At 40.5% G+C, this 18,070-nt stretch overlaps 1 protein-coding gene across 1 annotated transcript in view; it reads right to left on the bottom strand.

Moving 5' to 3' along the window:
* MAPK1 (mitogen-activated protein kinase 1) overlaps nt 1–16,869 on the bottom strand; it is an 82,806-nt gene extending 65,937 nt beyond the window's left edge. The window contains exon 1 of the mRNA XM_028528870.2: nt 16,530–16,869. Coding sequence (XP_028384671.1) covers nt 16,530–16,648 — 119 coding nt within the window. The 5' untranslated portion in view covers nt 16,649–16,869. The remainder of the gene's footprint in view (nt 1–16,529) is intronic.
* Between the last annotated feature and the right edge of the window lie 1,201 nt (nt 16,870–18,070).

The following is an 18,070-nucleotide window of genomic DNA, read 5'->3' as shown; positions in this document are numbered from 1 at the left end:
AAAAACTGAAGCAAAAAATGTGGTAAAATATTTAATAACATAATATATTTCACTAATGTAAATGTAAAGCTACATTTGGACTATAAGACACACCCCCATTTTCCACCCAAATTTTGGGGAAAAGAGTGTGTCTTATAGTCCAAAAAATATGGTGACTCTAAAAACACACTCATGTCTAGGATCTATACATGATTCCCATTACTTTAATAAAACACAGAAATCTAATAGAAAAAAAATCTGCAAAATACTAAATACTCCAGGGAAATGCAAACAAAACCCACAATGTATATATCAATTCATACCCACCAGAATGGCTAAAAACAAAGAGAGGAAAATACCAAGTGCCGCAAATATGGAGCAGTCTGAACTCCACACAGCTACTGAGTGTGAATGATTTAACTACTTTGGAAAACTGTTTGGTTAACATCCACTGAAGTAGAATCTAAGCATACCATGATGCAACCATTCTGCTCCTACATATATGGAGTGGGTAAAAGTGGATTTACAGTTATAATACCAATAAGTAATTAATAAGTAATAATACAAGAATAAACTGTGTTCCATATATTCACAACTGTAAACCTACTTTTGACCACACCTGTATACACGACAGAAATGTGTATACACGTTCACCAAAACACATGCACTAGAATGTTCAAGGTGGCACTATTCATAATGGTCCAAAAGTGGGAACAATCCAAATGTGTATTAACAGCAGGGTGGATAATTTGTGGTATGGTCACACCATAAAATACTAATAGCACAGTAAGACTGAACAATCCACAAACACAAAAGCATGATGTTGAATAAGAGAAGCCAAATACAAGAGAACAAACATGATTCTATTTATGTGAAATACAAAACAAAATGAGTCTGTGCTGTTAGATGTCAGGATAGAGGTTACCTCTGGAGAATGATGACTGGGAGTACAAAGGGAGACTGAGGTGCTAGGGTTCTGATTGTGGATCTTTTAAGATTTTATTTATTTATTTTTAGAGAGGGAAGGGAAGGAGAGGGGGAGAGAGAGAGAGAGAGAGAGACAGAGACATCAGTGTGCGGTTGCTGGGCGTCATGGCCTGCAACCCAGGCATGTACCCTGACTGGGTGATTGTGGATCTTGAAAATGGGTGTCTTACTTTGCAAAAATTTATCAAGCTGTAATCTTATGGTATATACTTTTCTACATGCATGTTATATTGAATGAAAGTAAAAAATAAAGAAAGGAGAGGGCCCCGGCTGGTGTGGCTCAGTGGACTGAGTGCCAGCCTGCAAACCAAAGGGTCACCGGTTTGATTCCTGGTTGGGACACATGCTTGGGTTGTGGGCCAGGTTTCCATGGGGGGAGCTCAAGGGACAGCCACACATTGGTGTTTCTTTCCCTCTCTCTCCACTTCTCTTCTCTTCTCCTCTCTCTAAAGGTAAATAAATAAAACCTTTAAAAAAAGAGAGGAGGGGCTGAAAAGCACATTTGTAAGGTTCTGACAATGTTCTATTTTATAATTTGTACAATTACATGTATTTAACATTAAACAATACATGTGTTTACACAGGTATGAATACCTCAAAATAAAAAGGGGCAAGAAAATGATGCTCCAATAAATGCAGAAATAAGAAACAAATTACTAGAAAAATATAAATTATTAAAAAAATTAAAATGGAAAATCATATGACCATTTTTAAAAGAATCTGAATTAGTAGTTTAACATGTTCCCAATATAAACAAACACCAAAACAAACCAAAACATAAAACCACCCAGGTCCAGATTGCTTTACAGGCAAGTTCTACCAAACTCTAAAAGAATTAATCATTCTAATTTTACAGAACTACTAACAAAAGAGAAAAAGAAGAAACACTTCCCAAATAATTTTATAAGAGTGGTCTAATTTTGATACCAAAACCAGAGGAGATCATGATGAAGAAAAAATTATAGGCCGATTTCATTTATTTTTTTCAAGAGAGAAAGAAGAGAGGGAGAGAACCACCAATTGGTTGCCATTCAGACACCCCCAACTGGGGACCTGGCCACAACCCAGGAAAGTGCCCTGACCAGGAATCAAACCAGCGATCTTTTGATTTACAGGCTGGCACTCAATCCACTGAGCCACACCAGCCAAGGCCAGGCCAATTTCCCTTATAAACATGATGATAAAACCCTTATTAGTTATCAGCAAACCAAATTATGACAGTTTTATCACTCTGCATTATTTCCAACAATATGTGATGCTGATAATACATCATGACCAAGCTGGGCTTAGATGAGGAATGAAAAACTGCTTCAGTATTAGAAAAACTTATTATTATAATTTAAAAGCTGTTAACAGATTAAAGGAGAAAAAGCACACAAAAAGTCAACAGATGCAGTAAAAAAAACACCTGTGGAAATTCAACAATCATTCAGGAGAAAAAGAAAAAGAAAAACAAACTTGTCTAACCTAAAAATAAAAGGCCCTTTAAAAAAAGTGAAAGGCAACAAGCATTTATGAGATCAGTAAGAATAGTTCTTCTGAGGCATAGATTCAGGCAGTGGCCCAAATAGTGTTCCAATTAGGAGATAAAAGCAATGGTTATTTATGAGAAAGGGAAGGGAAACAATTACATCAATAGAAGGCATTTCTATTAGTGCTGATAACACAGTGATGCTAACTCTAAACGTTTGTTTTTAATTTTCAGTTTGCAAAGTCATCCATCCTTCCAGGAGTCATAATATCTACTTTCTTATCATTGCAAATAGTTTTCTTTCAGGGTATAAGGTTGCTTTAGTCCCAGTCCAAAGGTTATTTTGCCCTGTTTTAACATTCCAAAGATTTGAGGCATAAAACTTGCAAAGCAATTTCTCTGGCACGGCAGCTCTGACTCCATTTTAAAGTGGCTCCAATTATTATTATTATTTTTTGACAGCTCTGAAAAAACCTGAAAAAGAAAACCTAATAAGGAAAACTGCATTAAAACTGCCAGCCCCTTCATTCAATTAGAACTTTTCTTTTAACGAGTCAGAGATGCTCACTATCACCACTGCTCTTAAGAGAAGAAATCTGAGTGCTGCAAAGAAATAAAATTGTCAAAATTTTCAGATGATATACTTGTCCAAAAAGAATTTAAACACAAAATAATGGAATAAGGCTTTAGCTACGTTGTGGGACATAAAAATCAATAAAAGTCTAATGCACTTTCATAAAACCAGCTACAGATTCAAATTACAACAGCAACAACAAATGTAAGGCACTAAGGAATGAATTTACCAAAATGTGTACAACAATAGCACAAAACTTTACTGGCAGAACTACTTAGGAAACAACAAAGCACTGCCTAGTGAACATGCATGTGTCCTGCCACCCAGCAATTCTACTTTTGGGGATGTGTCTAAAGAAACTCTTGAATATCAGGAAAGATATACAAAGTTATTCTCAGAATCATTGCAGTAACAAGACACAACAAAATGTTTATTAATACTAGAACGGGTAAATTGTGGTATTCTTATACATGATATTTATAAAGCAATGAAAATTATAACTATATTCAAAAAATGAGTAAAAAATTTGAAGAATAAGTACAGTATGATTCCACTTACACAAAATTCACAATTTACAATAGCCAAGTGTTGGAAGCAACCTAGGTGCCCATCAGTAAATGTATGGATCAAAAAACTCTGGTACATTTACACGATGGAATTCTATGCAGCAGAAAGAAAGAAGGAGCTCCTATCCTTTGCGACAGCATGGATGGAACTAGAAAGCATTATGCTAAGCGAAATAAGCCAGGTGGTGGAAGACAAATACCATATGATCTCACCTTTAACAGGAACCTACACAACAAAACAATCAAGCAAGCAAAATATAACCAAAGACACTGAAATAGAGAACAGGCTGACAGTGACCAGAGGGGAGGGAATTTCAGGGGAAAAGGGGAAGGGTCTGCAGGAACAAGTATAAAGGACACATGGACAAAAACTAGGGCCTGGGGGGTGGAAATGGTAGGGAGGTGGTGAGGGCTGGGGGGGGTGGCCTGGGATGGGAGTATAAAAGACAGAAAACTGTACTTGAACAACCATTAAAAAAAAACAAAAACAAAAACCAGGAAACATTAAGTACCATACTGTTTAAGAATAATGACATGTAAGGAGAATAACACATGGAGATGCTTAATGGGTAAACAGTAGTCACAGTGGTGGTTGTGGAGAATCACCTGGAGAGGAAAGAGAATGACGGCAGAGATCAGACAGAAACCAAAACGGAAGGAAACACAGAAAAGCACCAGGCCAATGGTGTCACAGGGAAATTCTATAACTTAAAGATAGGGTAGTCCCAATGCTATCTCAGAACACAGAAAAAAAAAAGAAAATTTCCGAATTCACTTTACGAAGTATAACAGTAAACCCCAAACCTCACAAAGGTTACAGAGAAAAAAATATTACAAACATCACTTGTGTATATCAACACAAACCCTTCAAACAGAATCCAAGGGTACATTACAAAAAAGAATACAACATAACCAAGCAGAATTTATTCCAAGAATGTAAAGGAGGTTCAATATAAGGAAATCCATTAATATCCTCATATTAATAATGCTAAAGAGATAAAAATCATATAATAACCTCCATGGAGGCAGGAAATACATTTGACAAAATTCACTCTTTTATGTTAAAACCACCAAAATAGGAAGTGATGGATACTTCCTTAAGTAAATAAAATACACCTCAGCCCAATGCTAGCTAGAATCTTAATAGGAAAATACTAGAGCCTCTCCTGGTGAAGTCAGAAACCATGTAAGGCCAAAATATTTTCCAATTTACAGGTTAAGCATTACATTCTACGGCACTGGACATACATTTACCAGTTCTTTTTTAAAAACATATTTAATTTATTTATTTCTAGAGAGAAGGGAGAAGGAGAGAAACATTGATGTGAGAGAGAAACATCCACTGGTTTGCCTCCTCACATGCCCCCGGCTAGGGACCTGGGCCACAACCCAGGGATGTGCCCTGACTGGGAATCGAACCGATGACCTTTTGGTTTACAGGCTGGCACTCAATCCACTGAGGCATTCAATCCACTGAGCCACACCAGCCAGAGCCATTTACCAGTTCTTAAATGTTACATTTGGCCTGCTGGGATAACCAGGAGCCTTCTTTTTTAAAAAAAAAAAATTAAATTTTATTTTTTTTGATTCCTCATCTGAGAACATGCTTATTGATTTTAGAGAGAAGGGAAGGGAGGAACGGAGAAAAAGAGGGAGAGAAACATCCACATGAGAGAGAAACATCAATTGGTTGCCTCCCGTATACCCAGCAACTGGGGACCAAGGCACGTACCCTGGCAGAGAATCAAACCCAAGGCCTTTTGGGTTTACAAGATGACGTTCTGACCAACTGAGCCACACGGGCCAGGGCAACCAAAAACAGTCTTAAGGTCTCTAAAAACTTTGGCCTTCTCATGACTATTTCTGTCTTATACTTGCTTGGTGGCAGGAAATATGTGTAAGTAGCTCTCCTTAGCAGTTGTATCAGAGTGGACAGATAATCACAAATGTCTTTCCTTTCTGTCTCCCTTTGGACTAAAGAAAGAATTTACAACACCCCTAAAGAATATCACTTTTATTATCACTTGAATGGTAAGGGATCAGAGTGGCCTGAAAGGATTCTTCAAAACATTAACAAAACACATGACAGGCAGAATGGCTCAATAAGGAGATGGAGGTTCCTGGTAAAAGTCTTAGATTAATCTAGCACTACTACTGACTGGTTTTTCACTGGCCTGAAAGATAACATCAAATATTTTTATACAACTATATTGTCCTGCAGTAAAAATTAACTTATGGGAAAAGATTATACTGACCCTTAAAAAAAAAAGAGGAAAAAAAGGCATCTGCTTCAACCATGGAAACAAAGATGATTTCATGGGGAAATGTAAGTTTATTTGAGGACAGATTCAGCATTGCTAGACTGAAAATTAGAAGAAACTTTTCCAATAAGCTCTCATACTAAACATTTTCACATTTCTATTGAAGCAATAAATAACCGTATCCTGAACTTAGTTACTGACTCAAGATATATTTTTGTGACGAAGGTAAATTCTGTAGGTTTTACTATGTGAGCCTGACCTGTATTCAGTGGCAATTTAGATATTAATTGGGTAAATGTATTATTTATTTTCTTTAGCTGTGCAGCTAAAAACTATTTCTTCTATAGATGAGTGTATCAAGTTTTTTTTCCAGAATTACTTTTAATCAGTTCTGTTTTAAAAGTTTTTTTTTAACTTATTAATTTTAAAGAGAGGGAGGGATGGAGGGAGGGGGAAGGAGAGAAAGAGAGAAAGAAACATCGATTTACTATTTCACTTATTCATGTATTCACTCATTGATTCTTGCATGTGCCCTGACTGGGAATCAAACCAGCGACCCTTTTGTTCACAGGCCAGTGCTCAACCCATTGAACCACGCCAGCCAGGGCCATTTTAACTTTCTTCATAGCACTTATCAGCAAGTGAAACATTGAGTACCTGTGATAGTTTATCTTCACTGAAAAATAAGCCTTCTCTAAGGCAGGCACTATGTTCACCTCTCTATTCTCAGTGCCTAAAAGAGTAGCCAGTACATAAGGTATTTAATTTGTTCAATAAATTAATCTAGTTTTATTATGGTTAAAAGTAAAATCATTTTACCATCCCCACCCCCTCTAAAACACACACACACACACCACTTATGACCCAGCAACTTCACTCCCAAGTACCCAAGAGAAATTAAAACATTATGTTCACAAAAGAACTTACAAATGAATGTTCGTAGCAGCACCATCCATAATAGAGAAAAAAACTAGAAACATTCCAAATGCCCATAATCTGGTATAGCCATCCAAATTAATCACTATTTGATGACAAAAAAGATACAAGCTACTAATTCTGGCAACAACATGGATGAACCTCAAAACACTGTAAGTGAAGAAAACACCATATACAAAACACCTCCCTGTATCTTGCATGATTCCATTTTCATGAAATTTCTAGAACTGGCAAAACAGAGAGCAGATGAGGGCTGCCTGGGGGTGGGAGTGGGCGTGACTACAAATGACAAGAGGAAACTTTTTGGAATGATGGAAACATTCTAAAACTGGGTTGTGGTGATGGTTACACAGTTATGTAAATTTACTAAAAAAATTATTGAACTGAACACTGAACTGAAATTTTGTAAATTTTATAGTATGCCCATATAGCTGCTTTAAAACAAAAAGTAGAAAGCCACAGACAACCTCACTTTCCTTGCTGTTTGGTTAATTTTTTTAAAAAAATCAGTCTAATATAAAGGGGTTAATAAGGCTTCACCCTATAATGGGAATGAGCATTTTAAAATAGCTTGTTTATCCAAATTAAGGTCCAAACTGCAAGTTGTAGGACCCTGATAATTGGTAGGAGGTGCTGTCTTCCTATTCTCTCTCTCTGCCTGGCATAGAAGATGCTGTTAGATCCAAGGATGAAAATGAGTTGCCCAAGGTCACACAACTGGAACTCCACACACAACCTGTGTGACCCTAAGTCTATTATTTTTATTCCTGCACATCCTACTTTACACTCCAAGAGGATATGCTAAGAGACTGAGGGGAGGGAGGATCAGGTCTTGCCAAGCCCATTTACTTCAAGGAATTAGAACAGAGCATTAACCAGAGGTTGTGTGGTCAGTACTTCCCCTATACGACTCACTTAATCCTCACAACACTGAGGTGTGAATCACTATCCCCTTACTACAGGTAAGGAAAACAAGGTTCAAGTCACATATACATAGTCAAAGCCCATGCTTATACCCACTCCACTATACAGATTCCAAGAAAGAAGATAGAACTGTGGGGCAAGGACTGTGGCCAGGTTTCAGAATGCTGGTGTTAGTCAATCTAGTCAAGAAGTCACTTGCTAGGTGGTGAGGCCTTAAGCATTTATTGTTAGGTTTCATAACTCATATATATATATAATCACATGTTATATATGTACATACATATAAAATAAAATTTAAAGATGCCACCCCCATATTGCCAGAGACAGGAAGGCAGAAGAGCCCTAAAAGCAGCCCAAAACCCTTCTCGTGCCTTAATTACTCACTCTTCTCACTTCCCTACAGGTTCCAACAGCAGGGAATGGTTCCAGCCTGGAGAAAAGCAGGGGCAGCAGCACCAAGAATTTTAACCTGTCAGGCTGGTAATCAATAGGAGACATCTTCTGACCACCCAACCTCCACTACTCATGCCTTAAAAATGTCCAGTCTTATCAAACGACCCCACTTGGGGCCTCAGCTGACTGGAAGTAGACACTATCCCAAGCTGGATCAGACTCTCTCCCCCTAGGCATCGGATTCAGAAAACTGAAAACACATACTATGGGAAGTTCAGGTCAGCTCTCTTACGATAAGTGCATGTAGAAGTGGCAAAAACAAACAAACAAACAAACACCCCCAAAAGACAAAAAAACAGTTGTGCAGAGATGCAGGGTACAGGAAGATTTTGTAAATGTAAACAGAAAGAGAGATAGATGCATTGATCTGTTTTCTGGTTCCTGGTTGCAATCTTACCTGAAGCTTTAACTACACTTTCTTTTCCTTTGGTACCATGAGAAAGACCCCTGGATCTTCATTATACACTCAGTATTTACAAGGTAGTACTTGAAACACTCCAGCATTTCCTGGTCCCAGCTCAAAACTACTTCCTCCAGGAAATCCTCCCAGACTATTCCTCAAACTTCCTTAGTCCACCTTTATACTCTCTGGTAGCACTCTCTGCACCTCATCATATTCAGTAAATGATATTACTTTCCTGTTGGACTCTATCAGAGTAAAAATCACTTCTGTTCACCACTCTGATCTTACCACCTAGCACATAAATCAGGTACATGCTAATAATGTCAGTAAATGACTGAAAATAAAAAAAAAACTAGTAGAGATAAGTAGGAGGAGTGAGAAGAAATCAACACTACCCTCCTGATAAAAAAAAAACCACAACTAAGCTGCTTTGACCCAACAGCCCTTCTAGTTATCCAGTTTTTCCTCTTCCTCCTTCAACAGGCTCAAGTCAACTATGACAATCATCATTTTATAATTTGGTGCCAATGCAGGAACAAGGGCTATATGTAGGAAGCATGTTTCCAGGTAATTTGGTGTAACAGAGGAAAACCTATACTAGTTAAAGAAAAAAAATATCACACATTTGAGGGTCTAATCAAATTTCAGTTTTGCTATGTATTTATCGGCTGTGAATCTTGGACAAGTTACTGAAGACCTGGTTTCCTTATCTATAAAGTGAAAAAAATACCTGAAAGATGAGGATGAAAATGAATTTCACACCGTGACACCTAAAGCAAGGCAGGCCTGTGACAAATGTTAGTTGGTCATAGAATACCTCATGGAGGCCCCCACCCTTACACACCACTTCCTAGATCCTATGGGCCATAGGGTTAGAACCCAGAGCCTGCCCTAAGACTGAGAATCTCAGAGGGACCTTGGAAAACATTTATTCTGTTGGCTTTCCAGATTATGTAGGAGCCCCAGGAAGTAACAGAGAAAAAAAAAGCAAAAACATAGCCCTGGCTGGCGTAGCTCAGTGGATTGAGTGCGGGCTGGGAACCAAAGTGTCCCAGGTTCAATTCCCAGCCAGGGTACATTCCTGGTTTGCAGGCCATAACCCCCAGCAACCGCACATTGATGTTTCTCTCTATCTCCCTCCCTTCCCTCTCTAAAAAATAAATAAATAAAATCTTAAAAAAAAAAAAAAAAAAAAGCAAAAACAGATGGCCAGCACCTTAGGGTCAGGCAGATCAGTGGGTGAGTATACCGGATGTACAGTGGAGTAGCTCTGGATGTTCGCTGACATATCAGTTGGGTTTTAATTTAGTAAGTACATTAATGTGAATAAGGGACAAAATACATTTATATATGGTTCTGGGAAAACCCAACTTGGATGTTTTTTTCATTCAAGTATTTTTATAAATACTTGAGAACCGAGAACACACCAATTAAACTCATGGAAATGGAGTATCTGTTATAGCTAGCCACCACAGCACATTATCAGGGATGTTATAAATATCAAAATTAATTTTGTTGAGCTTTATTTGCACTTGAAAACTGTTCAGAAACACTGGATTTTCTGTTGCTCACATAAGTTGGTTTCCTCACATCTTTGAGCTCCAAAAAACATACAAGAGAGTACTTTATTAAAAATTAACAGTTAACAAGGAAAACTAAGAATCTGAATCCAGATGTGTTTCCAAGTCTTGAGCTTTTATAGGTGATACATACTACTGCTGATCCAGCTTTTCAAACAGGTGGTGCAAATTCAGGCTGAATTCCAGGGAGGGAGTGAGGGAGAGAGTGGTGTGGCAGGGAGTAATAAGGTCAAATTTATAGAGCAGACGGGCCTTAGAGGAAGGAAGACAGGACTTGAATAGGGGCCACTGTCTCCCAGAGGTGAACTGGAGGGGTGTACTACTGGTATCGTGGCAGGATGATTCTCTAGTGGTGGGACTGTACCATACATTGCAAGTTGTATAGTATGCCTACCCCCACCACACCCACCCCAAAGGCCATTCACATCCCACAATCAATGTAACAACCATGTCCCTATACATTTCAAAATACCCCTGGACAGGGGGTAAAGACACCCTCTGAGTACCCCTGGGTAAGCAGGAAAAAAAGAATAGCACAATGGGCAGAAAACATAAGACAGACAAAGGGGAACACAATCACAAAATCTGATGAGAAAGAGGGCTATCCTTTAGCGACTTATCTATAAAATCAAGTCCAAACTCCTTAGTACACAATGTCCTTCAGGATTTGGCACTGCCCATCCCAGCTGTCTCAATTCCAGCTTTCTCCCTGAGGCACCCTATATTCCTGCCATCCCAAACAACTTCTGGTTTTCCTTACCTGATGTGCTGCTGTGGAACTTCTAGGCCTTTGCATGTACATTTCCTCTACCTAGAATGCACTTCTCAAAGCAAACTCCTAGTAATACATCAACACCCAGCTCAAGTCTGTGAAGCCATACAAAGACAGCCCCATGCCACGCAGGTCTTCTTTTTCTGTCACAGAACTTCATACATTCCTTCTTTATACCTTCTGGTATAGTCTCTGTTATTGCCCAACTCCATCCCACTGTCTGGAGTATGAGCTACGAAAGAGCAGGGACCGTGTGAATCCTGGCACATAAAAAGGTACTCAATAAATAAATGCTTTGAGTGAATAACGTGGCATGAAAGGTTTTTAAAAAGACTAAAAAGTGATACAAGTAAAAGCAGACAATAGCTATATTGTTATTGAAAGCATGCATTTTGGCAACTTTGATCTTTGGTTGAGTGTCATTTAGGTACTGGACAGACTGGGATGATCTATCACTTCCTAACTGGGTGTCCTTAGGCAAGTTAAACTTTCAGTGTCCTATTTCCTCACTCACAAAGCAACCACCTTTGCAGTGTGGTTATCAGGATTAATTAATGTATGTTTAAAAAAAAACAACAGCCCTGACCTGTGTGGCTCAGTGGGTTGAGCATCACCCCACAAAGTGAAAGGTCGCCAGTTTGATTTCCGGTCAGAACACATACCTGGGTTGTGGATTTGGTCTCTGGTCAGGGCCCATGCAAGCTGCAGCGGATCAGTGTTTCTCTCTCACATTGATGTTTCCCTTTCTCCTCCCTTCCCCCTCTCTAAAAATAAATAAATAAAACCTTAAAAAAAAAAAACCCCAACAACCCAGCAATGACAGAAAGTGCTGACTAAATGATAGTTCTACTACTTTGTCATAATCACAAAAACCTTCCTAAAAGAGGATATTATATTAGACTGGCCAAAAAGTCCCATTTAGTTTTTTCCATAAAATTAAGGATACATTTTTCATTTTCACCAATAACTTTATTGATGTGGACATTTTGCGTGTGTTGGCTATTTCCCTTTATTGGCTTCTAGGGGGTAGAGGCCAGAGGTGCTGCTAAACATCTTCCAGTGCATAAGACGGCCCCACAGCAAAGAATAATTTGGCCAAAATGTCAATAGTACCAAGAAACTTCACAAACCACTTTTGACTTGTTAAATCCGTCACAGCTCTATACAATGCACAAATCTTTTTTTGTTTTTCACTTGCCTTTTTACCTTTCTTAAAATAATAAAGCATACTATGTTGCCTATCTTCTTCCATCTTCAAATCTACCCATTTGGCTACACAAAAATTCACCAATTTTGGTGAGTTTTTTTTTTTTTTTAAATGCACACTGATAGCCCTGGCTGGTGTGGCTCAGTGGGTTGAGCGCTGGACTGCAAAGCAAAGAGTCACTGCTTGGATTCCCAGCCAGGGCACAGGCCTGGGGTGCAGTCCAGGTCCCCAGCTGGGGGTGCACGAGAGGCAACCACACACACATTGATGTTTCTCTCCCTCTCTTTCTCCCTCCCTTCCCCTCTCTCTAAAAGTAAATAAATAAAGTCTTTAAAATAAATAAATGCACGCTGACATAAAAACTGTCACAACACAATCTAACAAAATTGTTTTGAATGAAGTTAAAGACAACCAAACACAGCTAAGCACCATACAGGGAAAAAAAATGTAACGATTTTTTGGCCAACCCAATACTATCAGGAATGTGACCACAATGAAATTATGTTGGAACCATCTGTTTTTTGGGGGGAGAGTGGAAAGTCAGCAAATCCAACAACTTTGTCTTCAGGCTGCTTTGTTTGTCCTATATGTGTACTCTATACCAATCCCTTATGACCGCTATCTTCCTTGGCTCCTTTGATGATGTGCACTCAGGGTTCTCTGGGCTCTCTGACCACGCTTCCTCTGTCTTCTTCCGTAACTTGCCCTCAGGCTCCATTCCCACATTTTTCTTCGTCTTGTCTACTCTTAAGGTTTCAATTAGTCTCTCTATGGAGATGACCCTATAACCTCTCAGTCATATTCAGAAAGTGTTTCAAATTTCACTTACTCAAAGTAGATATTTCTTATCTTAATTAGATGGTCTAAAAGATAGCTTCAATTTTTCTTCTCATATCCTTCTTTCTTTTTTTTCCTGATTCTTATACATCGTACCAGTCCTCAGGTTCCTCTTCCTTTGCCTATCTCCTCTTAAAGTGTTTACTGGAGTTACCTCTTCAGTCTTTCTCTTCTACCTCAGTGGCTCTTAACCTTTCAGGGATAATGGACCCCTTTGAAAACCTATTGAATGCTATGGATTGTTTACTAAACAGATGAGCATACCCAACATCAGCATGTAATTTCACCTAACCAATGACCTCAAATAAGAATCTGTGCTCATCCATGTAAGACTAAACTTTATACAAATTTTCATCTTCAGGTTCTATTTCCCTGCTATAAATTTCAAGATGCCTTATGGATATAGCCTAAATGGCCAACGGACACCACAAACTTAATCCAAACCAGAGCTCATTATTTCTTAACAAACCTGCTCTACCTATGGTATTCCTTCCTGGATGATAGAACCACCCCCCCACCCCACCCCCAGGAATTAACAACCATGCCCAAACCCAGTTAATCACCATTTGTCTCAGAAATCCCTCTCAAATCCAAATCCCACCTCTATTATGCTCTTACCCTTTAAGATCTCATCATCACGTGCTTCTTCCCATACGTGCCATGATTAAGTCTTTCTTCCCCTCTTCTAAAAAGAGCCCGTTAACTAATTCAATCTTTGTAAGATCACTCATCTCCATCTGCTACCTTCCAAGGCATTACATTATTTTATCTCTAGATAGTTACAATACCCTAAATGATTTCCCCCATCTCAGTTTTTTTATTATTTCCAACACTGCTCATTTTCCTCTAAAATTCTAAAATTGATGATGTGACTGCCTCTTTTCAAAAACACTGATGCTTCTCATTGCTCAAATATACAAACCCAGTTTTGCCTTTGGAGTCCTCTACAATTTGCCACCTTAGTACTCATCCAGGATTAGATTCCACTGCTCACACCGCTGCTCATGCCTATTATCTATCAAAACCATACCCACTCTTAAAGGCCCAATTCAAACTCTGTTCACTCTTCATCTTTGTATTCTCCACGTAATGATTAAGAAAGAGCTCTGCACAAAAAAGATAAAATTCCTAATGAACTGATTCAGGAAATTTTTAAAAAATGCTTGAAAATCCTTAAAACTTCCTGGAACCATTACTTTAAAAAAAATCTCTATTTAATGTTAAGATATACATTTCAGTCAAGAAGCCCTCCATAAACTCAGCACTGCTAATCAACATTTATTAAATGCGAATAATGTGCAACACAGATTAAAGTCTTACTAGTGTCTATCATCAACCTGAAGGTAAAAAACTACATTCTGGATGCAGGATTTTAATTTCAATTTTATTTGTATTTATATTTTACTTAGCAAAGCAAAATTACAGTAAGAAAACTTGGCATTTCACCTGATAGAGACTTCGAAGTCTCTATAGCAATGAGACCTAAATAGTTAACCTAAATGAGACCTATAGTTAATAGACCTAAATCATTTTCAGACTAGTAAAAATCCTATTAGATGGGGGAAGGAGGGAAGCCAGGGAGAATAAGAATAACCCTTTCAATTGAAGTGTCCTAAACTTAGCCCTGGCCACAGAGCTCAGCTGGTTAGAGCACTGTTCTGATATACCAAGCTTAAAGGTTCAATCCCCAGTTAGGGAGCATACAATAATCAACCAATGAATGCATAAATAACTGAAACAACAAATTGATGTTTCTCTCCCCTCTCCTTTCTCTCTAAAATAAATAAGTAAATAAATGCCCTAAAGATTTTTTCAGCCTTTATTTTAGAAACTGATTTTTTAAAAAAGGGCCAAAGGACATGATGGGCAATTCTGAGCCTCTCACAATGAGACGTTTACTGGCATACTTACCAGCAGGTGCAACAGTAATTGGATCTATGACAGAGAAGTGATGCTGCGGGCAGTACTCTGTTACTTTCTAGTGCCTTATTTCCTTTAAGCCTGACCTGATTTAATTTCCCATTTGGTTCCTAAGCCTCTGAGTTCATGTTAATTTCCACAGTTGTATACTGTGAAGAATTTTGCTCCTAAAGAGAATGAGAATATTCAGTTCTGAATTAAAATCTTTTTTTTTTTGTAAGAATTTTAACCCTCGTTGGTATGGCTCAGAGGATTGAGTGCTGGCCTGTGGACCAAAGGGTCGCTGGTTCTATTTTAACTAATCTGTCTAGCTAACATACTTGGTAAAACATGCCCTCTGTGACATTTCTAAAATTATGATCATTCAAGTTTGAATGAATTCGATTTGCTTATAACAGTAAAATATGCTGAAATTCTAAAATTATTAGTAATACCTCGTAAGGATAGCAGGGTATAATGGAAAGAGCTGCAACATTTGAAACAGGATCTCAGTCTGCATCTCAAGTCTGACTCTTTGGTTGTATGACCTTAAGAATTGGATTCACATCAAAATACTTTCCCACCTGATAGAGGAATAGTACCACCTTTCCTCCTTTGAGGTGGCTGTTCCAATAAAATAATGTACGGCATGTGCCATGAAATGTTTAATAAATATTAGCTTGCTTCCTTTCTTCAAAACACAGTCATAAGAAGTCTTAGCTGTCAGGGAGTCTACACTTCCACAAGCCTTCATGAGCATAAAACACTACAGTTAGTTCGTTCTATTAAAAACAATACCGTCACCCTTATTCCACCCCTTCTGAGGGATCCGGATTAAGATGAGGGAGCTTGCATATGACTCTGCAAGAACTACATTAGGGCTGCATATATATTTGCCATTCAAACGTTAACAGTAAAAGTCCACAATAATTGTGCTATAACGTGTGGATGCGTTTATGCTGGTAAGAGAGCTCACTTGGGGGTAAAGAAAAAGAGCCCTATTAGGCCCAACTCCAAACGACTCTTTAATAAGTCAAGAGAGCGATGCTGACTTACCTTTCCCGAAACGTCAACAGTAGGATATTAAATTCCATTTAAAAACTTCAAGATTGAAATATCCACAACTAACCCTGGTGCCGCTAATGCTTTTTAGGAAGCATGCGCAGGAGAGCACCATTAGCACCACTGAAGATATTTAATGAAAGCCGTTCACAGAAAACACAGGCGAACAAGAAAACAGATTATCATCTCGATGTTCTGCACACAAGCCGAGGCAAACAGACAAGCATCTGGAAGAATTCCCGGCTTTAAAATCCGGATGTCAAAAAGAAGACCACCATGCTGGCAAATTGGAAGTCTGGGGTTGGGTCCCGTTCCCTTCCTGAGATCCTGGCTCTAAAATCCGCGATTGCAACAGGGTCCGGAGGACCCGAGGTCCTGGCCTCCGCCCCCCGGCGCCTTTCTCAAAGGCCAGCGAGGGCACGCCCGCGAAGTGCCGCGAGCAACACCCAAACCTCGACTGACCCCAAGGCACCGCCCGAAGCCCAGGGCGCGGACCGGGACGAGGCTCGGGGTCGGGGGCGCGGGGGCGCGGTGGCGCGGGAGGCCCAGACGCGGACGAGGCCGCAGCTGCGTCCACTGCGGCCCCGAGAGGTGGGGTGGGCGGATGTGGACACTCACCACACCATGCCGTAGGCGCCCTCGCCAATGTAAGAGAGGTTGGTGTAGCGCGGCCCCACGTCGAACACCTGCCCGCGGACCATCTCCGGGCCCGCGCCCGCCGCTGCCGCCGCCGCCATGTTGGCTGCCCGGCCGCCGCCGCCTCCGCCGCGCTGGGCTTGACGCTCTGCGACCGTCCCTCGGCCCACGCCGCGCCTCCCGGAGGGACTGCGCCGCCGCCGGTGCAGCCGCTGCCGTTGACCAAGAAGGAGCAAGGGGGTCGCGCTCAGGAATGCTGCAGAGACCAAAGGCAGCTCGAACCGACTGCCTGCCTGCCTGACTGACGGGCGGGCCGGCGGGCGGAGGGAGGGGCACACGCTGAGGAGGGCGCTTGGGCGGGGCCAAGAAACGTGCATGAGGATTGGCTCTCCGCGACTTGGGGGCGGGGCTGTGCTGGCCGGCGGAAGCGGGGAACTCTGGGCGGAGAGGGGCGGCTGCTGCGGCGGCGGCGGCACCGCCCTACGCGGTCACGTGTGTTGGCGGAGTCTGCTTGGGGGTGGCTGTTGAGATGCGAGAAGTCTGCTAGGCGTCGGGAAGGAACCGCCAGGACTGAGACTGAGGGACAGCCAGGGGCAGGGAAGTTCCCGGAGTGTGGTCATGACTGAGCCAGAGAGCGACCCGGTACAGCACGAGAGGGACAGCGAAGCTGCGCACACGAGCTGCGGACCTGGGGCAGGCCTGGAAAGCGTGTAGCTCACCACACAAGCTTAGGAGCTCCTGACACCAGAACTAAAACCAAAAGGCCTGACCAAGACCGAGAAAAATATTTACATACTGAGAAAGTGTGAAACACAAAAGGTGGGAGGATCCTCTAATCAGACAGAGGTTCCTCCCTGTAATTCAACAAGTGTGTTGAGCACCTACCGAGTTCCTGGACATACACCTCATAGAAGTTGCATTATAGAGTGAGGAGATGGGCTGATCAATAATGTGTAATGCTCAAGTTGTGACAAGTACTGCGAAGAACTATGAAGCTGAGTAAGAGATTAGGGAGTACAGTGAGTCCTCAACATTGTGGAAAGTCTCTGAGCTCTCAAGTGAAAGGGGTATAAGGAAACCAGTGTTACCACAGATTAATTGATATTAAACAAGAAGTTCCTAGAGCATCTCATCAATCATTATAACCAATCCACCTTATTTGAGAACCTGCTGAAGTAGGTTGAGACACTAGAAAAAGACAATGGGATTCAGAGGCAGAAACCTACAATGATACAGATGGATAGAAACTTAGAGGATATACTGACATATAAACACTAAGATGGTGCCCTGGCTGGTGTGGCTGGTGTGACTCTGGATTGAGCGCTGGCCTGTGAACAGAAAGTTCGCTGGTTGGATTCCCAGTCAGGGTACATGCCTAGGTTGCAGACCAGGTCCCCATTTGGGGGTGTGTGAGGGGCAACTGATGGATGTATCTCTCACACATTGATGTTTCTCTCCTTCTCTTTCTTCCTTCCCCTCTCTCTAAAAAGTAAATGAAATTTAAAAACACAAAAACAAAAACA

The sequence above is a fragment of the Phyllostomus discolor genome, chromosome 13, assembly GCF_004126475.2.
Source record: "Phyllostomus discolor isolate MPI-MPIP mPhyDis1 chromosome 13, mPhyDis1.pri.v3, whole genome shotgun sequence".
Taxonomy (NCBI): Eukaryota; Metazoa; Chordata; class Mammalia; order Chiroptera; family Phyllostomidae; genus Phyllostomus; species Phyllostomus discolor.
The sequence above is the reverse complement of the archived record's forward strand: the minus strand, read 5'-3'. Positions and strand labels throughout refer to the sequence as shown.